This window comes from Thamnophis sirtalis, unplaced genomic scaffold, assembly GCF_051295495.1.
Source record: "Thamnophis sirtalis isolate CommonGarterSnake01/CBP01778 unplaced genomic scaffold, rThaSir2_p1.2 scaffold_4, whole genome shotgun sequence".
Taxonomy (NCBI): Eukaryota; Metazoa; Chordata; class Lepidosauria; order Squamata; family Natricidae; genus Thamnophis; species Thamnophis sirtalis.
The window spans coordinates 11,587,483-11,614,640 of record NW_028261384.1 but is presented as its reverse complement, the minus strand read 5'-3'; the positions used below and the strand labels follow the sequence as shown (position 1 = coordinate 11,614,640).

Genomic DNA, 27,158 nt, shown 5'->3' with positions numbered 1-27,158 from the left:
TATGAATTCTCCTTTTGATAAGGCCATACTTCACTGTCATTGACACTGTTACCGATCTTGCAACCTCAGACCTCACTGCACAGGTTTCTATTAGCTGTGACAATGCTGTGTTTATCCACGTAATCTTTGCTAAAGCGAATTCAAATAATCACCCTAACAGTGAGAGGGATGTACATGCTGGCTAAAGCATTTAAAGAAAATAAGCTAGGCCTGATTTGAGAAATATTGCAAACACAACTCTGCACTCCTATCCTAGCGAAATGAGTTACAGTCTAAAAAAGGAAAGTTACATTTTAGTTTCTATACTGGGGGCCACAACAGGCTGTACCACAACCATATTCCCATTAAGTCACTTTACAAGATTTAATAAATGGCTTGCTTCCCTCAACAATCACTGCTTTTTTAAAATGAAAGCCAGATGAGAAAGAAACTACTATGCAAGTGTCACTTAGGCCTCCTCCGGGTGCCATCGGCCAGACAATGCTGGCTGGCGGCCCCTTGGGGGAGGGCCTTCTCTGTAGCTGCGCCGGCCCTGTGGAACGATATACCCGTCGAGATCCGGACCCTTTCCACTCTCTCGGCCTTCCGAAAAGCCACCAAAACCTGGCTGTTCCAGCAGGCCTGGGGCTGTTGATCAATGTCCAGCCCCACCTAGACAGAATGGATGGCGTGTAATTTTAATAACTGTATTTTTATTTTTAATTTTTTTATCTCGTTTCTGTAAGCCGCCCAGAGTCCTACGGGATTGGGCGGCATACAAATTTTATTAAATTTCAAATTTCAAATAGTAACATGAAGTCAACATTCAAAAAAGTAAGTAAGTTTAAAACCAAAGGGTGTAAGGTCACTGCAAAGCTAGCAACTATTTGGTCACATTTGAACACATGTCCAAAAGGTGTTTTTTTTCTAAAGGATAACTGGACTTTCTTTGTTCTTTTTTTTTCTTTGAAAATGTTTTACTTCTCATCCAAGAAGCTTCTTCATTTTTAACTGACAGGGGGGGAATTCAGTTAGTTAGAAGTGAAGAAGTTTCTTGAATGAGAAACGTTTTCAAAGGGGGAAAAAAAACACCAAGTAAGTCCAGTTGCCTTTTGGGGAAAGTATTTGAGGAACAACCTAACCTGGATGACTAAGAATCTCCATAGACATCTGAAAACTTGTATTAATGAACTCACCAAAATCAATTTCATGACAAGTAAATTGAAGAAGTCTTCCCGTTCAAACACTTTTGCGACCTGAGACTTAAATAAAGGGATATTCTTCTAATTGCTTTTAAAGTAAAGGTGAGAAGACCGGAAATTAATTCATTTGGGTTAGCATTCAAAGTTCAGATTCAGACTTATACAAACCTTTCCCCACTGACATCCTTCAGAAATATAGTGCCATATTTATGACACTCAAAATTATGGTTTCATATATTAGTGTAGAATGAAAGAATATTCCAATTTCCTTTTCTTCTGTCCACACTTTCTGAGGGGGCACAAATTAGTTTTTGCCTTAAACATGTTGCTGGAAAACAGGAGAGCTCGTTTTGTGTAGGAGAACCATGCATATTAAACTCTTATGATTTTCAGCATTTGAATAAAGATACAGAAAGGAAGTTTTACTAATGACAGTTGGTCTTACCTGAACTGTTATTTTAAGAGGTGTTTGCAGGATGGGCCAGAGATGGTATTTTCACAGCCAATTGGCTTTGAGACTGGGTTGAAGCTGAAGCCATGCCTCTGGGCTCCTCTCCTCTGACTCCAGTTTCAATGCAGTATGCGCTCCCGAGAGCCTGAAAACAAGTCACAAAGGAGACCCCTCTACCCACTAATATTGTCTATCTAACCTAGGGTGGGAACTGGCCCATCAGGTAAGACCAACTGTCATTTTCCAGAGTGAGTTTGCAGGATGGTGCAGAGATGGGACATACCCAGGTTTCGTCCCAAGGGTGGGCCCTCACTGATCCGAGGACATGTTGCAGGACCCTGCGGCCGAACGCCGCGTCAGAAGATGTGAAGGCATCCAGCCTGTAGTGCCGGAATAAGGGCAATGAGGATGCCCACATCGCGGACCTGCAGATGTCTTTTATGGGGGCCTGGGAGGCCCAGGGCGCCGAGGTGGCCACACTCCTAGTGGAGTGGGCCGTGATGCCGGCTGGAACTGGCAAGTTCTGCGCCTCATAGGTGAAGGCAATGGCCAGACGGATCCATTGACTAATGGTGGACAGGGAGAACTTCTTCCCTAGTGGCAAGGGTTGGAAGGATACAAACAGAGCCTCAGACCTATGAAACTTCGCCCTCCGCCTTAGGTAAATCCTTAAGACCTTTCTTACATCTAAACTGTGCCAACTGTGCTCCCACTCCCTAGTCGGGTCTGGGCTAAAGTCCGGAAGAACCACCTCCTGCACCCGGTGGAAGACCGTGTTTACCTTTGGCAGGAAAGCCGGGTCCAGGCGTAGCACTACCCTGTTATTGTGAAATGTGCATAGATCCTCCCTGGAGGAGAGAGCCCCCAGCTCTGAGACTCACCTAGCCAGGGTGATAGCCACCAGGAACACAACCTTACAAGTAAGGAGCTTCCGGATAACCGTTCAAAGTGGTTCAAAAGGCTTGGCCATAAGGGCTCGTAGCACCATGGGAAGGTGCCACATAGGAAACCTGTGGACTGGTGGTGGACGAAGGTGGGCTGCCCCCTTGAGGAACCTCTTAACTAAGGGCAAATAAGGTAGCGGAGTAGGCCCCTCCCCAGGTAGCACCATGGCCAGTGCCACCAACTGTCTCCTAACCGTGGCTAGGGACAGGCCCTTGTCCAGACCCTCCTGGAGGAAATCCAGGACTTGAGGGACCGTGGCCCTGGAGGGGGTCACGTGGGCAGCCTGGCACCAGGAGACAAACGTCTCCCAAGTGGAATCGTAAATCCTGTTGGTTGACTGTCTGCGGGAGGCCTCAATGGTTCTGATCACCTTTTGGGACAGGAGGGCGCCTCTCAGGCACTCCCGCTCAATTTCCACATGGCCAGTTGGAGCCACTGTGGATCTGGATGGACCAACTTCCCCTGTAGCAATCTCACCTCCCCCGGGGGAATTCTCCATGGCCTCCCTGCCGACAGACTCAGCAGGTCCGCGAACCAAGCCCTCCTGGGCCAGTAGGGGGCCACTAGGATTACTTCGGCCTGCTCTCTGACTACCTTCTGGATGACCCTGGGAAGGAGAGGGGGGGGAAAGCGTACAGCAGCCTGACTGGCCACTTGGAGCGAAGGGCGTTGACCCCCTCCGTTCCCCGAGCTGGGAACCGAGAGAAGAACCACGGCAACTGAGCATTGGATGGAGTGGCGAACAGGTCCACCACCAGTCTCCCGAACCTCTGGCAGATCCTCTGGAAGAGCTCCTTGGGCAGACTCCACTCTCCGTTGTCTACCATCTCCCGGCTCAGCCAATCCACCTGATGGTTGTCGACATCGGTGATGTGTTCTGCTCGGATGGAATGCAGGTGTTTCTCTGCCCAGTATCCCAGTGATGTCGCCTCAGTGTGCAGCGCTCTGGATCATATACCCCTCCCCCGGTCGATTGATGTGCCCCTTTGCTGCAACGTTGTCTGTTAAGATGAGGATGTGATGACCTTTTACTGAGGTTTGGAGCCGTCGTAGGGCAAGGTGGACTGCCCGAAGCTCCAGCCAATATATGTTGTGTTGAAGGTCGTTCTTTGACCACCGGCCTTGTGCCAGCTGGGAGCCTAGGGTTGCCCCCCAACCGAACAGGCTGGCATCCGTTGTCAGTATGAGGCGCTCTTGTTCCCTGAATTCGCAGCCCTTGAGTGGCAACAACTTGAGAGACATCAGCACCTGCAGCGTCGCTGGTACCTTGAGCGTCGAGTTGCTGGAATTGGCCCTCTGATATGGCAGCAGCCTCCATTGGAGTGTCCTGGCATGTAGTCGTACCCACGGAACCACTTCGATGCATGAGATGAACTTTCCCAGCAAGCTGGAAAGAAGGGCTACAGGAACACAACGATCCGGATCTCGTTAATTACTTCAACAAGCTGGACCTGCGATCCGGGGAAAGAAACACTTGACCCAACCAGGAATCAATCACCACCCCCAGGTGTAGGATTTGGGTGGATGGGGAGAGAGTACTCTTCTTGAAATTAATTGAGAACCCTAAGCCCTGGAGGGTGTCAATGACCTGCTGGAGGTCTGATCTAGCCTGAGCAGGAGACACCCCCTGGACAAGGATGTCTCCAGGTAGCAGAAAAGCCTGATGGGAATCTCCCTCAGATGGGGGGCCGCTCGATAACACCTTGGTAAAGGTCCTGGGGGCCGAAGCCAACCCAAACGGTAGAGCCCTGTACTGATAGTGAACCCCTAAGAAGGAGAAACGGAGAAAACGCCTATGCTCGGGGAGGATGGGGGGAACACCCGGAAACAATTGGGTGGAAGGGAAAGGAATTCCAGGCGGAGACCATGGGTCACCATACTGAGGACCCAGGCATCCATGGATATCTCCGCCCAGGCATCTACGAAAGAGCTAGGCGGCCGCCAATGGGTGGGGTCGTGGGCAACTTACTTGCCCTGGTGGAAGGGGCAACCACCCCCTCCTCAAAAGGGCTGTTTGCCCTGAGGATGGAAGCGGGGTCAGTCCCTATTGAATCCCCTGTCGGATGGCCTATCCGCCCTGCCCCCCACGTACCTGTTCTGGTGGGTGTCCTGTTCCTGTGGTCGCTGTGCTGACCTGTGATAATAGGGCGTGGACCTCTGCTCCACCTTCTTGGTCGATGTTGAAAGCACCTTCTTCTTTTTATCCTTCACCAGGATGGGGTCAAGGGAAGTCCCAAAGAGGGAACGGCCCCGTGTAGGCAGCTGTCACTAGTTGCTACTTCACCTTGTTGTCCACCTGCCAGCCACGGAGTCACGGGAGGCAATGCGACGGATGATGCCATAGCCCTGGAAGCAAACTTCATGGCGTTTAAGGTAGCGTCAGCTGAGAACTGAGCAACTGCCACTAACTTGTTGATGTTCCTGGTGTAGGTGTACGTCCTCCGGTGGAATGCACGCCTGAATCTGCTCCATCCAAAGGATGGCTGTACGGTTGAAAAACGAGGCGGAGGCTGACACCTTAATGGCTCAAGCTGAAGATTGGAAGGTCTTCCTGAGGATCATCTCCGCCTTCCTGATCTCTGCCACATCCTTGGATACCAGCGATGCTGAGGCAGTCAAGGCCACCACCGGCGGATTCACCGAGGGCATCTGCAATGCTTGGGAGAAATCTAGTTTGATGTTATAGAACCATCTGTCATTGCTGCCTGGAGTGGGGAAGGGTCTCCCACTGTTTTTTAACGACTTCCAGGAATAGGTCGGGAGCAGGAATCTCCTCCTTAACCACTTTGGGCTCGGAATAGACCGTGCCGCGGGGCTTCCTTGCCCCCCCACCCCCCAGCTGAGCAATGGCATGCACCTTGCATAGGAGGGACCGGAACAAGTTAGGAGGGAACAATCCTGTGAAGGCTGGAGGTTCAGGCTCCAGTTCCTCCTCATTCTCAGAGATATGTGGGTCACGCTGCGCCTTGTCCCCCAGGACAGACCGCTCATTTGCTAAAGATGGGGATCCAGGGAGGTGGACTGGCTGGGAAGGGCCCCGTGGCTGGGCTGATGAAGAGCTGGGGGACCGTGACCTTGCCCTGAGAGGCAGAGCGAGACCCCTGGCACTGCATGCTTGCAGCGATACCAGATGCAATGGCTCTTTCAGTGAGATTCTGAAGACCCACAGGCAGGTCCTCCATATCAAGGAGTCCCAGCTGGATGCCCCAGGCACCTGACTATGGCTGGGGGTAGGTGCCAGGGTTGGCCTGGATGGATCTCTACCTCCCAGGTAAGTCTCTAGGGATAAAAACCCAGGCTGGTTAACTACCTGGTCAAAATCCTCCATGGAAAAGGGAGGGGAATGGGCAACCTCCCCTCACTGCACTCCCTCAAGGAATCTGGTGACCTAGAGAATCTGGAGTATCCTGCCTGGAAGGGTCCCCTAGGGGTGACCTGGACCTGGAGGGGGAGGGACTGATCCTGCCCTGCAGAGCCCTCAACCTCTCTGCCCTGGAGAAAGTTCTCACCAAGGCCCTGTGCCTCCTAGCTTCGTCTCTTTGGCTGGCACGGAAAGGCGAGTGTCAGCCGAGGCTTTAAGCCTCCTGGAAGAGGCAGTGGGACACTGCCTGGTGAAAGTCCCCTCCCCAGGAGACATGAGGGGAAGGGGATCTACCCGCCATCACGGAACTACTTACGACCACTCCATGTGCTTCCTGCGATTCGCTCCTCACCCCCACTTTTGCAGCTAGAATGGCAAGGTCCTCACTCCTTTTGTCGCGCGCCCAAAATTTTAAAACACCGCCAGGGTGCGTTTCGTGCTTGCTGCGGCTTCTCAGGGAGTCTGTTGCTGCGGCGCTGTTTCCCAGCCGCCTCTGCCGCTCCTGGGGCTTCCGCGGCCTATGCGTGGCCCACGCACTCTTCTGCGCCCTCTTTTAATGCTTCTGCAGCGAGGCGTGCTCTCTTTTAGGCTCTGGGCTGTCGGGCTGGAAACCAGAGCCCTTTAGGCCCCACCGGCGCCAATCTGCCCTCTCAAGGCTCCACGTGGTTGCCGGCCAAATGGCCACTGGGACAGCTACCCAGCCACCGGAGCCTCCAAGCCTTGAGATTTAACCCTCGAGTAGCTGGAAGAAACCACAGCTATCAGCAGGGACTTACTGGGAAGTGAAGGAAGGGTCTCCTTGTGAGAAAGAAACAAGCTGAGTCGAGGATGGTCCAGAAAAATTGAATCAGATCAGGAATCAAGAATTTGCAACCTCTCTTTGGCCAGACTGGATTAAACTGGAGTCAGAGGAGAGGAGCCCAGAGGCGTGGCTTCAGCTTCAACCCAGTCTAGAGGCCAATTGGCTGTGATAATACCACCTTTGGACCATCCTGCAAACTCACTCTGGAAAATGTACAAAATGCATTTCTGTTATTTCCACAATACATTCCCATATATAATCAGGGTATAATTAAGACGTACTTCAACACTTTCCTTACATTTTTTACGATCAGCTGAAGATAGTAAATGTCTTTAGTATTATCCAATAAATGGCTCGTTAATAGAGATGTACTGTTGTGTATTTGCTGATCACTATGACTGCAGAAACATGTATGGTCTCTACCATTGTAGCCATAAAAATTGTATTTTTGAAAATGTTATTTTATATAGCTTTTCCTTGAAACTGATGATGATTATGTAAACATTCTTCCTGCCCCTTGCTCAATCAAGTTATTTTCATCACATGAAATTATAGGAAGCAAGATAAAATATGTGACTTGCAATACTTCAGAAATTCCAATACGAGATCTTTTTTTTTTTTCAGTTAAGCAAAAATACTATATTATGTAGAAAGTAAAGTGAAAGGCACATAATTGTGTTATTTGAAAGAGTTAATATATATTTCTAATTATAACAAAATATGGAGCAAATACTAGTAGCTATTTTAAATATGGAGCAAATACTAGTAGCTATTTTCTAATAAATAATTTTAAAAGCCAAGGATTGAGAAAACATGAACATTGGGGGCTTTGCATTCAAAAGACATTCCTTGCAAAGATTACAGGAGATGTTTGATCATAGGCAGTCCTCATGTTACGACTATAATGGAGCCTGCCCATTGTGGTTATAGGCTGTGATGGGTTGGTGACTGATCTGGTTTTATAGTCTTTTCATGATGGTCATTAAGCAAAAGATGCAGTCATTAAATGAATGAATGGTTCACTATGGGCCAGTTTTAGAAAAAGAAAACAAAGTAAAATGCTGGGTTTTGGCAAAATGGTCCTAAAATGCTGTAATGCAGGGATGCCAAACTCAATGGCTGTGAGCTGGATCTGGTCTGCGGGATGCTTAGATCTGGCCCATAGGGACACCCTGGAAACAGAGGACTCGGCCACAGTGCCTCTGCCAGAGAAAACGCGTGCAGCCCTCCCAAGCTTCGTTGCAGGATGCCATTGCAGCCGAAAACGGAGCTCGGGAGCCTGTTTTTGCTGGCAGAGCACTCGGGCCACTGCAAGTGCCCCCGACACGAGTGACATCAAGCTGGCCACACCCACCCTGGCCCCCTGAGATCAAGCACAACCCTGATGCGGACCCCAATGAAATAAAGTTTGACACCCCGGCTATAATGTGACTGTTGGATGCTGCAAGCAGCCATAAGGGCAGACTGGATGGCTCACAGTCAAAGTATGGTCAGGTAAGCAAGGGGGTAGTGGAACCACTGGGACTATTTGAATCTGGGTTATAAATACCCCCAGGGAAATACATAATAACTTCAAACGGTTGCTAAGTGGACTGGTTATAAAATGAGGGCTACTTGTAAAAGTAATAAGCTAACTTTACACCACAATATCCCCATGCTACTGAAATGCAGTGGATGCCTCTTTTATCATCCTTTCCCATATTCCCTCCATCAGGCTTTCTCCAAATACTCCCCATATTTTCTAAAGTACAAATGGGTAACTGGTCCATACAAGCAAATTTGCTTATATTCTAAAATTGTGGAGCAGACAGGACCTGCTCACTCTTTCAGAATTGCAGGCTATTTGCAGCTGTGTATCTGTCATTCTAAGATACTGAGACGACTCCAATTTGTGTTGGAAATGCAAACACGAAGAAGGGATGTTTTAACATGCCCGGTAGACTTTTTAAAAAGCCAGAAAGTTCTGGATTCAAATATATGTACTAATTCAAAGGATTTAAACAGTCAATACACGGTTAAACTATAGGCTTTTTTTGGGGGGGACTGATAAACAGCTGGAAAGAAGTGATGGAATACTGCTTTTCTGCATGACAACTGCAGCAATATAATTGTAGAGGCAATGATGAAAAAAATCTGGAACTGTCCACAGTGGAGGAATGGTTGATGAAGATGATGGAACTTATGGAAATGGTCAAATTGACTTCTCTGACTTGAGGAAAGACAGTATCGTTGTTTATTGCTGTCTGGAAGCCTCTTAAAGATGCTTTGCATGCAAAAGAAAATAAACTTATGGTTTATGGTTTTGAAAATTAGACAGGATAAGAAAAAGATTAGACAATATAGAACAATCGAGTTATGCTGTAATCATACAGCAAAGAATAAATGTATAATTGCATTTATCACTGCTGTAAAGAAAAACAGAAGGAACTTCTATGTATTTTCTTTCTTTACTTTTGCACATTTAGCTCTTTCCTTGCTCTATATTTTTTATTTTTTAAAAAATAAGATTATATTCTAAAAAATAGATAAATTTGTTCCCTAGTGATTAGCCAGGCTGACTTGAGCTGGCAATTGAAATCTATTTGAGGATGCATCTTCCTACTTCACCTGACATGATTTGAGCTATATTGATAGAAGATAAATTAGAGTATATAGATAGGCAGGTAGGCAAGCAGACAGACTGACAGAGAAACTATTTCAGGGGCCCTGGTACTCTCTGAGCTTGCTTGTTTTCTTGCAGGTGTTTCATTACCCAACTAGGTAACACCATCAGTGCTAGTAATGAGGAGGGTTTGCTCTCAGTTTATATTCTAGTGGCTTGTCCTATCAAAGAGTTGGTGGGAGTGGTCTTGGAGGTTCTTTGGTTGGGTGTGTTTACTGTTAGCTTCTAGCAGTCAGAAGACATGAACAAAAATCTTTTAATTTCACAACATATAGACAGACATAACCATAGTTTTAGCTGGGAAACTGGGACCGTCCTAAAACAAGCCAAGTCCAAAAACGCTAGGGAATTTCTAGAAGTCTGGAACTCCGACAAATTAACCAACAGAGACACATAGACATAAACAATATCTACATACTGTGCAAAAGAAACAATCAACAAACCAAAAAGGGAAACACTTCAGCACTCAAACGAACATAGATTAATTCCAAGATTAACATCAGACCAACACTCAAGAAGTAAACAAAACTTCAATCAAAGAACTGCCAAACAAGTTAACAATAAACACCCCAAAGTACCTCCAAGACAATTCCCAACACTGACAGTACAAACTACCAGAATATAAATTGAGAGCAAAATGGTGTTATCTAGCTTGGATAACATCTGATATTTATCTACTTTGTGTCTTCAAGAATACAACCAAGTTCAGAGAGGTTGTTCAAGGACCCCTCATTTCAACCATAAGCTACAAATATTCTCCTTTATTTATAGATGCATCTATCTACCTCTGCAGCAGCAATGTTGGACATTGTACATACAATGTTGGACAGTGTACATACAAATAACAAAATGTTGTCATAGATCATAAATCAAAAGATACAATCATAAGATACAAACAAGTGATAAAGTCGTAAGATACCATTAGGAGACGGTAGTAGGAAAGATGAGAATAGCAAAGTAGCCCTACTACATAGGTAAATATCTTCATCCGTAAGACAATACTGTGGGAATTAGGTGTTTTAGTAGAATGGCATGGGGTGGGGTGGGGTACCTCCCTCTGTATTTAGTTGTTTTGGCATGCAATGCCCTGTAGCTGTGTCCTAAGGGGAGAAGATAAAACATTTATGGCCACGATGTGAAGGGTTTGTAGGTATGTGTGCATGTGGTACATATATAAACACACATAAATACATACACACACACACACAAACATATATACATACACATGAAGAGGGAGGGAGATGTAGATACATTTATGCAGATATATCACTTTTTCTGCATTGATGTAAGTAATTCATTTCCTGCTGGGGTCCATGCATTGAGTCCCACCACTGCTGTGGTTTTCAATTTAACTTCAAATGTTTTTATTGTATGAGATGAGAAATACAGATGCAAAGTATTAGAAGATGATCTGTCTTAGCCAAGTTGAGCTTTACTGAGTGTTACTGCTGGGAGTCAAGTGCTTATTGGATTTACAAGTTACAGGTTTTTTATGTGCTGTGGTTCCCATTGATGTATATATGTGGCTAGTTTGTGGCGATTGGGCAATGCTCACAATCTCCAAAACATGGTTTGACTATATTCCATAACTTCTAAAAGTAAGAGTTTTATGTACTTTTAAGATTTTAAAATAAAAGACACAAAATGTTCATTATCATAGTGTTCTCCAATTTGCAGAATTCACAGTATCTCAAGTCAGGCTTCAGTTTATTGAATAGAAGTATATTCGCAGAACATCCCTTGTCAGTTGGGCACATATGCACTTTACAGAAAGAAACAGAATATAGAATAACAGAGTTGGAAGAGATCTTGGAGGTCTCTTCCTTGAGAGAGGAGAATCCTCTGCTTGATTAGGAGAATCTATATCATTCTGGACAAATGTCTGCTGAATCTCTTTTTAATGAAATGGAGCACACATAGCTTCTGGAGGCAAGCTATTCCACTGGTTAATTGTTTTGTTAGGAAATTTCACCGTAGTTCTAGGTTGGATCTCTCCTTGATATGTTTCCATCCATTATTTCTTGGGTGCTTTAGAGAGTAGAATTGATTTTCTCTTCTCAGAAGAGAACAGAGGAGGATATTTTTATTGTTCTAAATCTGATCGCATTTTGAACAGATTACCTGATCATCCTTAAGATTCATGGCAAACTCATGTCAGATGTCTTCTCCATTTATTTTAACTATCAAAAATCGTCCGGCGAGGGGGGGGGGGGATTTCCACCAATATAATTAATGTCTTTTGTACAAAGGAACTGATTTTTTATCTATGACATCACAATAAAGGGGCTATAAAAGTAAAAATTCTTCAAATGTTTTTATTGTATGAGATGAGAAATACAGATGCAAAAACAGAGAGCAAACAAGAAGCAAACTTTGTATATAATGTTTTGTGTCAAGTGAGATGAGAACAGCTTAGGAATAGATCTCATTGTGAGATCAATGTTGGTTTAGCCACTTGCAACACAGTTTGTAGTCCATTCCATTCTTCCACTCTTCCATTCATTTCATCATACCAGTAGTGCAAACTATTTGGAATAATTAGTAGAAAAAGATTGTGCTAGACACATTCAGTAGCACCAGCACACAACACAAAGCTGTTTTTTCATATAGAAAAAAAAACCCCACTAGGGCAGTTCTTCAGAGAGATAAGGAAGTATGTTCTTGGTCCAGGATTAGACTCAGCATTTTCAGACGACAGAGGACTTAGTCACGTCACTCTGAGCAAGGAAGAAGAGTCGTTGGCTAAGGAGAAATGATCCAATAATAATGTAAGATGGCTGCATAATACAATAAATTATTTAAGCTCTAAGTTATTTCACAGCAGTCAACAGACAGTGTCCAATATAAAGAGCTTCCAGTACTCCGCCAAAGGGAATACAGGAATATGATTTAAAAACCTGGTTCCATTAGACCGTCAAGATTATTATAATTTGTTACTTTATACACATTCCTCCAGTTCTTTTAATCTAAATTTTTGTGTGCTACCTCAGAGGTCACTAAAGAAAAGGAACATGAGAATGACTCAGATTTTAGGCATACCTGGCCTATAAAGCAATTATAATCTGAGGTTGAGAATGAAGACATTAGATTTTATTGGTTTGGGGCCTTTAGAATGCAAGGGGGAAGATGGCAGAGAACACAGAATATCTGCAGGCATATGGAGAAAACATTTCAGTGACAAGATTATTTGAAATCCGGTGTGATGTAGAGATTTAAACTGTTGGACAAGAACAATGGAGAGTGAAGTTGAAATCCCTGAACTATAAAGCTCAGAGTATCACAATAGTCAGGAGAAGATAAAAATGAATGAATAAGGTAACTACGATATACATTTCCCAGAGTCCTATGAAAAAACAGTATAATAGGTTTATTAATAAGATTATGATGAGCTTTAAAATGATTGCCATTTTGCTGCCTGTGAATTTTGAAAACCTTTCCCCACTATTTTGTTTTCAACAAAACAGATTATAGAAGCCGTAAGGGGAACACCATACAGCTGTGTGTGGAGGAAAAATACGGTTTAGAGAGGAAGGTTATGATATGCAATGCAAAGCCAAGCAAAGACAAATTAATGCAATATATGTAAGCGTTAGGATTTTGAACAGTGAAGGCTTTAGAAGATAAAATGTGTTTAAACTAGCTTCCGTGACAATTATGTGATTTAATAGCAACTCTAAACTTTCTACTATTATTACAGAATATCCACCGTCATAGAACCATTCCTACAAGTAAACTAACATGACGCTTGGTGGTTGCCCTAATGAATAACAATCCTACTTATATTAAGTAGTATATAGGAGAACATTGATACTTTTGCACACAGGCAGTTTGCAATGGTTTGAACTTATAATGCACTGTCAAATGTTCCTTCCATCTTAGTTATCCAAACTACAGACAAAGTTTAAATCACAATTAAATTTTTTTGAGGCCAGATGTAGAATAATATAGGTAGAGTATTAGGCTACAGATAACGAACAGCGGTAAGTGGTGAAGAAAAGTAGTCAGTTAGAATCAGGAGCTAAGCTAAGCATCTATCAAAAAGAAGTTAAGCCTAAGCAAGCAATGCAATTAACGTATTTCACTCAGCTCGACAGTCAGACAGAAACAATAGCCTATGATAAAACAGGAAAAAGGCATTTATTCTGGACCAAAAAGGAAAGACAATCAAAATTCCAATGTAAACGAAAGAGAACAGCAACACCAGACATTTACCAGGGATAAAATACTGCCAAAGGACCCCTTTAAAATGCTCCCATCATCTAAAGCAAGAAAATTCTGTCAGAGTAAAATGGGTCCTATTGGAAAAATTTTCCCCAAGAATTCTCACACTGAGGACACAAAAACATTTAGAGACAACACAAAGGAAAATAAAGCCAGGTAACAGAAACTGCAAATATTCATTTAGCAAAAGATCACGACTTCCTCTTCAAAATCTTTCCAATTGCTGGTGAATCTCCTACTATTACGTGTATACTTCCAAAAGTCACAAATACTCCTCACACACATTGGGACACAGAGGAGAACTTTCATTGTTACTCAATCAAATTTCACATTTACACAGGACTCAGGGAATGCCAGGTTAAGAATAAAGCAGGAAAATATTTCAGGAATAATCACAACGCATATACACGCACACCGAAAATGCTGAGGCAATGCAGAAGCCAGGAGAGGAATATTTGGACCAGAGATAAATGTTGTAAGTGCAACTTAAATTCAGCTGTTATTTCAGTATGTTAGTAAGCAGAGAAGGATCTTGTATATTGTACAGATAGCCTTGAAAATTTCCAAAATGGCACATTAATGTTATAATACGTAAGTGCTCCCTCCAGAAATGAAACCAGGCAATTTCCTAAATGCATTATTTTCTTGACCTTGGAATGTGAATATGCAATACGTAATCACAGATTCAAAGTTCCTCTCCACTCAAGCTCAATTAGTGCTTAAGACTGACACAGAAATATCAACATCCTTTCTTGTCAATGACAAAAAAATGGTTGGTCATTTTGTCCTGATTTGTTTCTACCTGATGCAGTTGTATCCTTCTGAACTTTATGAAATCAGCAAAAATCAGTGAGGTGCTGCTACTTGCAGGAGTACCTTTATTTATAAATGTTTGTAAATGTACTGTATTTATGAGGTATAATTATATATTTATGTGCACAGTGTAACTACATTTTATTTGTGCTAAATGTTTAGGTTCGTCTTTGCATCATAATTCTCCCTTTTTCTGTCAAGCATTTGAAAACAAGGTCACATGGTTATAATTTTCTTCAATAACCCTACCTTTTTCTACAGGTGCAGAGCAGTTGTGGAAGGCAGCTGCAGAATCTCGGGAAAAGATGCCCTTATTATAAGAACTGCTGCCATGTGAGCCAACCCCCACATTCACTCCTGGTAGCAAGATGCTTCCCCACCGCCTTCATTTCAAAGTGATGTGCAGTTCAAAAGGACAGTGATAGCTAACCTTTTGGTCATCGTGTGCTGTAAGTGTGTACGCACGTCCCCACCCATAATGCAAAATGAGTGCAACCCTCCTGCTCCCCCACCTCCAGCGCTCGACCCTTCATCCACTTTTGGCATCCAGGTTGGTGCGGGAGGCTTTCCAGGCCCAAAACGGGGTGGGAGTCCCACCCCCCCACCCCCCGTGCCCTGTTTTGGGCCTGGAAGTCCTCCTGCACCAAACTGGAAACCGAAACAGGGAACAGGGGTGCTGTGCGAGGCCCCAAAATGCAATGTGAGTGCCCCCTTGCGTATGCATCCCGCCTCCCACGAATGCTCAGCAGAGACACGAAGATCAGCTGGCTAGCGGGAGGTGAGCACAAATGCACAGTGGAGCTGGGCTGTGGTGACGGCTGGCCTGCCTGCAGAGAGGGCTCTGCATGTCACCTGTGGCACGCGTGCCATAGGTTCTCCATCATAGGTCTATGGAGATTCTCAATCATCCGGGTCATGGTTGTTCCAAAGTTGTTGGGTTTTTTCTTGTCCAAAAGGCAACCAAACTTTCTTGGTGTTTTCTTTGAAGAAAAACTGAAGAAGTTTCTTGGATGAGAAACGAAACATTTTCAAAGAAAACACCAAGGAAATCCAGTTGCCTTTCAGAGAAGCGGAGGAAAAAACCCACACCTTGGATTGGGTTTGGATTGGAACACAATCCAAAAGGCTCTGAAGAAAATAGGTCTGTCAAAATCAGAAAGAGAATTTCGGATGACTACAATAGTGTTCTGAGCTGCAAGATATTCCTGCTCCATACTGAAAGGAGAACATTCTACTCTTAGTAAAGAACAATTCTACAAGCATAAAGACTAGAACCAGAGGATTTGCTGGAAAGATGATCTTCTTGCCAAAATACTGCATGTCCTATTAGGAATAAGAACTATCAAGGCAACTTAAAGTCAGTTGGTTTCTTTAGCATTGAGAAATTCTGCTGGAGCAATTTTCATCAATTTTAGCTATCATGCATTAAATGCCACTCTGCTCTTTTGGTGACAAAATGCAAAAAGAGAGATTCCATGACCTCAGTGTCTTCTTACTTACCTGCAGAACAGCTGCTACATTAAGGTGAACACAGTGGGGGTTTGATGCACTTTGAGTAATTTTTAGAGCCAAAATCCTATCAATCTCATTGCAGGCATTAATTACAAAATTGTAAAACATAATGGAAGTCCCTTTTTCTAAGAAAGTACGACTCCTAAAATAAATGAGTTAATTACTTGAGTTATTTGCAAGGCTGCTCACATTTACAAGTAAACATAGTATCTGACATTTAGAAAGAATTTCAAAGTAGGCCAAACCCCCACTGTAGGGAGGAGGAACCGACCAGGTGGTTCCGCCCCAGGCGTCTTATGGAGCCGTCAAGGTTCCAGATAGAGCTTGGGGTTATTCCTGACACTCTCGCCCACAGTCCGGTGGAGGCTCTGGCTGCTGCGTGGCACTCGGCAGCGTCGGAGGCCCTCGACCGGATTGCGCCACTGCGGCTCCTCCGAGGCGGCGGATCCCGGAGACCTCCTTGGTTTACCGAGGAACTCCGGGAGATGAAGCGCCGGAGGAGATGCCTAGAGCACCGTTGGAGGTCCGATAAGTCCGAATCGAACCGAGCAATGGTAACCACCTGCACCAGGGAATACACCAGGGCACTCAGGGCAGCAAAAAGATCTCACATAGCCACCCTGGTTGCATCCGCTGAGTCCCGTCCAGCCGCCCTGTTTAGGATAACCCGCTCCCTATTGAACAAAAGGGAGGCGGGGGAACCCTTGCAGGGCAGAGCTGAAGAGTATGCCCAATTCTTAGCGGATAAAATTGCTCGGTTTCGGTCGGACTTGGACTCCACCTCCGCAGTTCCAGCCGAAGCACAGGGGGACCAAGTAGAACAGCTCTGGGTTGAGTTTCAGGACGTTACCCCCGGGGATGTGGACAAGGCCATGAGAGCTGTAAGTACCTCCACCTGTGTTCTGGATCCGTGTCCCTCATGGCTGGTTACGAACTGCAGTGAGGTGACACGAGGCTGGATCCAGGCGGTCGTGACCGCCTCCCTTCGGGAGGGGAACTTCCCCGCCGCATTGAAAGCGGCGGTGGTGAGACCCCTCCTGAAGAAACCATCCTTGGATCCAGCTGTCCTTAATAGTTATCGCCCTGTCTCCAACCTCCCCTTTTTGGGGAAGGTTGTTGAGAAGGTGGTGGCCTTCCAGCTCCAACGGTCCTTGGAGGAAGCAAACTACCTAGACCCCTTCCAGTCAGGCTTCAGGCCCGGTTACAGCACAGAAACCGCTTTGGTCGCATTGATGGATGATCTCTGGAGGGCCAGAGATGAAGGACATTCCTCCATCCTGGTCCTCCTTGACCTCTCGGCGGCTTTCGATACCATCGACCATGGTATCCTTCTGCGACGACTGCGGGAGGTGGGAGTGGGAGGCACCGTGCTACGGTGGTTCTCGTCCTACCTCTCGGACAGGTCGCAGTCGGTGTTAGTGGGGGGGCAGAGATCGTCCCCTAGGCCCCTAAAGTGTGGGGTGCCTCAGGGTTCGGTCTTATCCCCCCTACTATTCAACATCTACATGAAACCGCTGGGAGAGATCATCCGTAGGCACGGGATTAGATACCATCAATATGCGGACGATACTCAATTGTATCTGTCCGCCCCGTGCCAACTCAATGAAGCGGTAGATGTGATGAGCCGGGGTCTTGAGGCTGTTATGGGCTGGATGAGGGCTAACAAGCTTGTGCTCAACCCAGAAAAGACCGAGTGGCTGTTGTGTTTTCCTCCCAAAGATTTGACAAATATTCCATCACTCAGGCTGGGGGGTCAAATTTTACACCCCTCAGAGAGGGTTCGCAACTTGGGAGTCCTCCTGGATCCACAGCTGTCATTTGACCACCACCTAACGGCTGTGACCAGGGGGGCATTCGCCCAGGTTCGCCTGGTGCGCCAGTTGCGGCCCTACCTGAATCGGGAGGCTCTCACAACAGTCACTCGGGCCCTTGTGATCTCTAGGCTGGAATACTGCAATGTGCTCTACATGGGGCTGCCCTTGAAGAGCATCCGGCGACTTCAGCTAGTGCAGAACGCAGCCGCGCGAGTGATTGCGGGTGCACCTCGATTCACCCGCATAACACCTATCCTCCGCGAGCTGCGCTGGCTACCTGTTGATCTCCGGATGCGCTTCAAGGTGCTATTAATCACCCATAAAGCCCTACATGGCAGTGGATCTGGATACTTGAGAGACCGCCTTCTGCCAATAACATCCCTACGACCGATAAGATCTCATAGATTAGGCCTCCTCCGTATCCCATCGGCCAGCCAGTGTCGGCTGGCAACTACAAGGAGGAGGGCCTTTTCAGCAGTAGCCCCGGCCCTTTGGAACGACCTCCCCGTGGAGATTCGTACCCTCTCCACCGTCCAAGCCTTCCGCATAGCCTTGAAGAACTGGCTCGCCCGTCAGGCCTGGGGATAAAGATAGTAGCCCCTCCCGAATGATGAATGCATGTTGCCTACTATTTTACTATATGTCTCTATTTTGTTGGTTGTATTCCCCCCCTTCCTAGTTTTATGTGAGCCGCCCTGAGTCCCCTCAGGGAAAAGGGCGGCCTACAAATTCTAATAAAACTACAAACTACAAAACTACAAACTAGTGTCATATACAACTGCATAGAACTAGCTGCTTGTCATTAAAAAAAGAATACTATGGTTCTTTCACCTTCCCCAGAAACCTTTTGAATACAGGTAGTCCTCAACTTACAATTAGTTTAGTAACTGTTCAAACTTACAGTGGCACTGAAGAAAGTGGCTTATGGCCACTCCTCATACTTACAACTGTTGCAGCATCCTTTATTCACATGATCAAAATTTGGGCACTTGGCAACCAACATTCACTTACTACAGTTGCAATGTCCCGGGATTACCTGATTGCCATTTGCGATCTTCCCAGTTGGCTATATGCTCAGAGTCATCTGAATAGAGTGCAAATGTATGTGGAATCTTCTTAGGATTGTTGAATGGATGGCTTGTAAACAGGGGATACGTGATGTCATATCCCTCTCTCTCTGTTGAGAGAGAGCTATATCAATTTTGCTACAGAATAGAATTCTTTATTGGCCAAGTCTGGTTGGGCACACAAGGTATTTGACTGCAATGCATAAGATCTCAGTGTACATACAAGCAACAAATGATGAATCATGACCATAATCATAAAATATGTTCACCATAAATCATAAGATACAACATAAGATACAGTCATATAGATGGCTACATTGACTCCTCTTTCAAACCAGTGCTCCTCTCTGTCCAGAATGGGAACTTGGCTATCTTCAAGAGTGACCTTTGCCTTTCAGATGCAGATGGACTGCTGAATCTTGTCCTGATGAATTTGTTCTCCTATGTTGTGCCATGGGCTTGTGAAGTGGTTGTTTTGTTTCCCCAATGTACAGATTGCACATCTCACTGCACTGCACCACATATATCACAATTGCTTTATTTGTGTCTAAATGTTTTGTCCTTGGGGGTGAACCAGCTACTGTCTTAATGTTTTCCTGGGTTTACAGTGTGCATGAATGTTGTAGTGGCTAAAAATCCTCCTAAGCTTTTGCAATATTCCTGCAACTTATGAAATGATGATGTTCCGTTTGTTGTTTTCTTCTTTGTCTGTTACAAAGGAAGTCCTGCTGGATCTTTTTGTAGATTTGTTGAAGGTCCAATTAGGGTAATTGTAAGTTCTGAAGGCTTCTTTGTGTTTCTGTTCTTCCTTTTACTGGGAATTTACAACCAACACAACATACATACACACTTTAAACCCAGGAATACATTAAGACAGAAGCTTGTTCACCCAAAGAGTGAAACAGCCTGACACAAACAGAGCAATGTGGTATATGCAGTGCAACACAGTGACTTATGTGCAGTCTTGTGCATTGGGGAAACAAACCAACCACTTCACAAACCCATGGCACAACATAGGAGAACAAACACACGACAGGATTCAGGAGTCATCTGCATCTGAAAGACAAAGTTTACTCTTTTGAAGACATCAAAGTTCACATTTTGGACAGAGAGGATCAATGGTTTGAAACAGGAGTCAAAGAGTCAATCTATGTCAAAATTGAATAGCCCTCCCTCAACAGAGGGGGAGAGATGTGAGACCACCTATCTCCTATTTACAATGCAGTTCTTTCAGCAGTTCCAAGAAGGTTCCATATCCGTTTACATTCTCGTTTAGGTGACTCTGAGGATACAGATAAACCCCCAAGTGGCCACAACAATTCTCAGAGAGCTAAGGACCAACCCTCAGAATGGTAATGACTGGATTACTACAAAGAATATACATTATTCCATTCCCTACCAGTTAATTAGAACTGAAGATGCTTCTTGAATGAGAAATAAAATGTTCTCAAAAGAAAAAACACAAGAATTGCCTTTGGGGGGGGGGGAGGAAGCTTCTTTGGGACACCCTCTGGTACTGTTTATATGCACTTCGGGCTGAATATTTTTGACAGAATAATATATAGTTGCAACTGCAGAATATGAAAATGTATGTGTTTGAATGCACATATTACATTAGTATCTGTGTACCACAACATTTCCCATTTTAAAAAGTCTTGCTATTCTTATACCTGGAAAATAAGAGGAAGGGAACCATTTACCCTTCAGCTTAAAATCTATCACATTTTGAATGTAATAGCTGTCTATTATTTTTAAAGCAGAGATAGAAAATGACCAGATATGTGTGGCTTGCAGAACCCAAAGATACAGGGATGTTGGGGGTATATACGGAGAGTCTGCTGCCATATTTAAGTGGTAAAAAGTTACCATTTTACCTTACGGCACCAATACTCTTATGTAGATAACAGATTTGCAATTATACCACATTTTAATTTTTTGGGAAAGAAGTACAATCAGCCACTTCTTCCCATTTTCTAATGTCTGAATTGCAGTCAGTGGTGGAACTATCCAAAGCAGGTTTCTTCCTGTTTTCTGCAAGAGAGACCAAAGTATAAAGAGACACTGTACTTTAGAGGCAAAAAGCCACCCCCCTCGCCCCCCAAAATGTCAAGACACAGGTTTGTGGCAAGACTAAAAAGGGGAGATTTTTGAATATTGTGGTAAATAACAGTAAGCAAGATTACTGTGTAGTTTTAAAAATTAATAAAAACCAATCCAGTCAATTGGTTTCCCTTCCAATTGAAGTTTAGTATGTGTATGTTTAAATGTGTACATAAGGGGGGGGGGAGGGATAACAAATGACATAATAGTATTTTCAAATGTATAATTAGGTTTAAAATAATTTGAAAGTTTTCTAATGATTGATATAACCTGAATATAAAATGGTTAATAGCAATAGCAGTTAGACTTATATACCGCTTCATAGGCCTTTCAGGCCTCTCTAAGCGGTTTACAGAGAGTCAGCATATTGCCCCCAACAACAATTCGGGTCCTCATTTTACCCACCTCGGAAGGATGGAAGGCTGAGTCAACCCTGAGACAGTGAGATTTGAACAGCCGAACTGCAGAACTGCAGTCAGCTGAAGTAACCTGCAGTGCTGCATTTAACCACTGTGCCACCTTGGCTCTAAAGTAAAGTTAAAGTAGAATAGAGATTAGAATGTAAAAATAACCCAACTATCCAGTGGCCTAATGGGTGCCTTTGGCAAGCTCATATATCTGGACTATGTAGATAGGCATAAGGCTTAGTTACTTGAAGAGCTACCGACTGTATCTCACATATTCTCTGCCCAATCAATATGGCAAGGTTGGCATACTCCTGGTTCCTTCATTTAAGGAATGCCATCTGCAGCACCTATCTTATGGAATAAGATCCATTGGAGATCTGAATGATCCCCGTCCTGATGTTTCGAAGGGGCCTAAACACTCAGGACTTTACTGGCGATGACTGACATCTCTTAATTTAGGCCATTCTCTTTCATTTCTTCCCTGTTCGTTATTCTGTCATCTCTAACTCTTTTTTTTTCCTCCCTTGACTTTATTGGTTTTTATGTTTAAATCACTGGTAAACTACCCAGCAATGGCTGGAAGTTGGCATATACATTTAAATAATAATAAATGCAACATATTAGATATGAAAATGCAAATTGAAAGATTATAGGATAAGCCTGCCTGATGGTCCCAGCGGCTATTGCTACCTTGGCTGCCATACCAGAAATCCTGGCTGGCCCTAAGAAAACATGCACATTAACAAAATTTTCATCTGCCAATTACAAAAGGCCACACTGCTTGGCTCTGCAGCTATATTGCGACATCCTAGGTTCTTGAGAATAATTTTGATTTGCACCAGCTAAAAATGGCAACTGTGATTTCACATTGTTGTGTATATACAGTACATAATGACAGTGATAATGATGTCCCTTTCCATCACTATTTCCCAGCTATAGTTCAGAAGCTTCTAAACGACCATCAATACCAGCACTCACTGATAACCTAATCAATGCAATGAATCACTGGTGTTCATTTTTAAATGGGCTCCTATTACTATAATTACTAGCAGCGACTTCCCCAATTTCAGAATGTTTTTTTTTCTTTTTGTCGGTATTGAATCTCTCTACATTTAATTTCATAACTTTGAATTCTAATATTAAGATAGAAGGAAAAAAGATTCTATTGATATGATCTGTCACTAGATGCATTTAGGAAGCCCCACCCTCTTTTCAGGTTTGTCTTGCACACTTTTATATGTGAACATTCCAGAAGACCAATTGCACATTTTAATCAGAAAAACAATCGCCCCTTTTTTCCAGCTCCATGCAACGTACGTATAAACTGTACTGTTTTTGCTTCCTATTCTCTCCTACTCTTTTGATTTATATCACAGCTGTCTCCAACCATTCCAGCTTTGCGGACCGGCAGGGGGTGGGCGGAGGAGAGAGGGATGGTTCTGCACAAGGGGCAGGACAATGCACCGCTCCATTTGCACAAGTGGTGGGCGTGGGTGCTCTCCCGCTGTGCATGGAAGCAGAGCTACGCGTACATGTGCGCTCATCCACCGCTCCCACATTCCCAGTTCTGTACTGGCTGTGGTCCCCTGCAGCCCAGGGGACCCCTGTTACATCGCATTTCCTGTTGTAAAAATAATACAATATACATTCAATGGAAATTACAGTATATCTTGAGTCTAGAATTCTGAGCTTTTCTAGGTCTAGATGGTGAGCATGTTTTGCCAAAGGAACACAAAAAAAAAATGGCATTGCTCTTCTGGCCCTTAACCATATGCAATTACTTACCTGATACTTACCTGCTACTTTCTTTTGTAATTACAGTTAAATATCAAATGTTCACTATTTCTACTAAATAATTACCCCAAGGAGTGTGCTTTTACACTACTTAACATTTGAGCCTGCATTTTGTAGCTCCAGCAGTTCAATGTGGCCATTTAAGATCATAATAAAGGTTAATGTCCACCCATGCTGTGATGTGTAGGGGAGAGAATCATATCATTAGTGACATATATCTTTGTGCTTAGCTTTCCCCTCGAAGTTAGTCGGGGAAAAGCTACAAATGTGTGTTGGAAAGACTATTCTGTAACTGAGCTTCCGAGGATGACACCGACAGGACAGATCACAACAGTTAAGAGAGACATGCCTGGTAACTTACCCCTCCTGATAATTTTATCACCCTGACTTTGGTGCCGATATGGGGCCCATCGCCACTCCCACTGTTTGCCCGCTGCATGACAGTCCTTTTCATCCCAGGCTTCACCTCCTGAGGCTGGCCTTGCGCCAGTGCCACCCGACTAATCGGAGGCAGGTTCACCTGAGCAGCAGCAGGAGACTTCACTTGCAAAGCTTTATAGGGCGGCTGGAGCTCGCTTTCGGGTACTGTCCTAGCCTGCCGTAGTTGCTTTATGGTTTTTATTTGCTGTCCTTGAAACTGTGCGCCGTCTCCAGCCTGGAGAACGTTCGCAGGCTTAGGTGGAACAGTCAGGGAGCCTGGAATGGCCACCTCTTGTTTTTTAACCATGAGTCTATATTTCACATTTTGGCGGGGCTGAGCACCAGGAAGAGAAAGCAATGGGTTTCCATTGGTGGGCAGCTGTGGCGGGTCTTCTTCCTCCTGTTGGCCTGCAGAGCCTTGTGGTTGCTGCTGCTGCTGTGCCAGCCTTTCCAGCAGTTCTCTTTTTCGGGCCCCAGCTTGAAGCTGCCGCCTGAGCTCCTTTTGTTTCAAGATCTCTTCTCTCAGGCGTTTCTGCTCTTCAATCTTCAAGCGGTACTGCCTGGTTTCCTCATCTTCATCAGGAAACTGCAGGATAGCCACAAAAATAAAGTTACGTCTGGCAAATATATATATATATATATATGGCTTTCCCAGTGGTATTCTTAAATTAACTGAAATGCCCTGTCTTTAATAACAAAGCTGCTAACAAAGGCTAATGAGCAATTAACCAAACAAGCAACGAGGAGGATTTTACTCTTACTTTGGATTTTTTAAATACAGTAAGTCAGAAAGCTGAAACTGAAGCCTTCTAAATCGGAACTCATTTAGAAGTTGCTAAAACTAATTAAACTATTAATATAATTCAAGAACTCAAATATTGTTTCAAATGGGAGCAGTAACAATAAGAGGCAGCCCACTGTGTCACACAGTTTTTATCTTGCTCTTTTCTTGACAAACTAACAAAAGGTAGGATGGTAAATGACCTGAAAGGCCCTGATTAGAACTATTGATTTTTCTTACAGAATTTTCAGCCTGATCTGAAACTCATTTGTCACACAATAATTGGTTATAATGAACAGCGCAAGTCAATCTCTCTGACCTTGAACTCATGCACTCTCTTCAGAATTAAAATGTTGCCAAACGCAATGTTGGAATATTAATGGAATATCAGGAATGGCTTTAATATTCCAGCCTTAAGCTTTTTAGAAAGTATTGCAGCCTTTGTGTGCCTAATAATCTCTCCACTAACCTTAAAACTCCAGCAGGATATATATCCTTATTCAAAGCTACTGGGAAATTAACAGTAAAAAAATAATCTTTTTGTTGTTTTTTTAATTTGCAGTTTCAACATACTTTAATAATGTGAATTGCTGCTTTTCAAATGGACCAGCAGACTTTACTCCTACAGAAAGCTACAAACCATGTACAATGTACAATAAATTTACTATTCTTTGATAATAGATTTAGCTGCTTAGATTTATTGTCTTTTTCAACATTTCCAATAAAAAAATATTGATACTAAAGTCTGTTAAGAAAATTATGTGTTCTGAAAGCAGTTACAAGAAAATGAAAAAAAAAAACCTGAGAAGAATGATACCATAATATTAATATTAATAGAATTAATGTAATAATCACCAACTGAAATTGTGACTATTTTTTTCTAGCGTATGAAAAAATCTTAAAAGTTCACTGCTTCCTATAAATAATCCTTAATTTTGTGTAGTTACCTTTCAAAGTTACAATACCTCCGAACACTTACAACCACCGCAGTATCCCCATAATCACATGATCAAAATTCGGGCAATTGGCATGTATTTACGAAGGCTGCAACATTCCGGGGTCACATGATTGACATTTGCAACCTTCCTAGCCATCGAAGTCAATGGGAGAAACCTGGATTCACTTAACAACCATCTGATTCACTTACCAATTACAGTGATTTGCTTAACAACCATGGCAAAAAAGGTGATAAAATTGGGTGCAACTGACTTAACAACTGCTTTGCTTAACAACAGAAATTCTAGTGCCAACTGGCCATGAGTCGAAGACTATCTGTACCAAATTCTCCCACCCTGCATATGCTTAACCATTCCACCCATTTCTCTTGCCTACTTGGGAAACTCCGATACAGTTTTAGAATAATTAAATAAGTAAACACCCTGAGCAGAATGGCAATTGGTCTTACCTGAACTGCTATTTTCGGGGCTGGGACAGGAGGCTCCAGTGGATGATATTAACACGCCCAATTGGCCACGAGACTGGGATGAAGCTGAAGACACGCCTCTGTGCTCCACCCTTTACTTCCAGTTTAATCGAAGCAAGCTCCCCAGAGACATGAAAACAAGGCACCAGGGAGAACTCCCACCACCCCAGCTAGACTAACTATCTTAGGGCGGGAACTGGAGCCTCCTGTCCCAGCCCCGAAAATAGCAGTTCAGGTAAGACCTATTGCCATTTTCCAGAGCGTGGGACAGGAGGCTCCAGCGGATGGAACCTACCAAAGCTAAATCCCATGGGCGGGGAACTAACAATCTGCAATGATCTGTTGTAGCACCCTGTGCCCAAACGCTGCATCAGCTGATGTGAACGCGTCCAATCTGCGTAGCACGACAAACCCGCGCTCGTCAAAATAGCGGTGATTAAACCGCGTCGCTAAAGCCGCGACATCACCACCGCGTGTCATCACCGCCGCGACAACAGCGCGGCAACAGAAGGGCCGATTTAAATTAAGGTAAGTGTTAGGATTAGGTTTAGGGGGGCGCAATGCCCGTCTTGGGGGCGCCCACCAAGACCCCCGCCAGGGCGGCCGGGCTGACAGCGGCAGCGGGCACGGGGCAAAGCGGGCTGCCCAGCAGCAGCTGGGGCAGGAGGGCAGCGGCCGCGCCCAGCCCGCGGGAAGGGTCCAGCTCAGCTGCGGGGGGCAGCAGGAAGCCCGCGGGGGGGCAGAGCGGGGCCAGCAGCAGCAGGCGGGGCGCGGGCTCCGGTGACGCCGCCCGCCCTGCCTCTTCCTCCGGCCGTCCAAGGAGATGTTGTTGAGGAAGAAGAGGGCGGCCTGCCTCCGTCGCACGTCGCCACCCCGCTTGCGAGCCCCTAGGTTTAGAGTTAGGTTTAGGATGGTAGGCGCGGATTTGCCCTCCGCGGTTATGTCACCGCGGTAGGGTCATTTTTTTCTTAGCGCTTCAGATGGCGCGGATTTGCCTCCGCACTTATGTCGGCGCGGATAAGGGCTTCGCGGTTTTGTGGTGGAACCTCCAACCTGTAATGCCGAATAAACAGCAATGGGGAAGCCCACGTATCCGCTCTGCAAATGTCACCTATCGGTGCCTGGGAAGCCCAAACCACCGAAGTGGCAGTGCTCCTCGTCGAATGTGCCATAATACCGGCCAGCACAGGAAACCTCTGGGACTCATATGCCAGGGTAATAGCTAAGTGGACCCACCGGCTAATGGTGGAAAACATCACCTTCTTACCCAGCGGTGAAGGTTGGAAAGATAAGAATGCCTCCAACCTCCGGAAGGAGGCTGTCCGCTTCAAATAAATACGCAGGGCCTGTCGGACCTCCAACTGGTGCCACTGCTGTTCACGTTCCCTAACCGGATCCGTACAA

General features: G+C 44.7%; 1 protein-coding gene across 7 annotated transcripts in view; it reads right to left on the bottom strand.

The window, feature by feature from the left end:
- Positions 1-27,158, bottom strand: part of RBM33 (RNA binding motif protein 33) — a 135,368-nt gene that overhangs the window by 41,254 nt on the left and 66,956 nt on the right. For 6 of the 7 annotated variants that reach the window (XM_087712481.1, XM_087712479.1, XM_087712483.1 and 3 more), the window contains one exon: positions 23,492-24,136. In XM_087712481.1, coding sequence (XP_087568607.1) covers positions 23,492-24,136 — 645 coding nt within the window. Of the gene's footprint in view, positions 1-11,701; positions 12,145-23,491; positions 24,137-27,158 lie in introns of those variants that run through there. The other variant, XM_087712485.1, reaches the window with a different exon arrangement.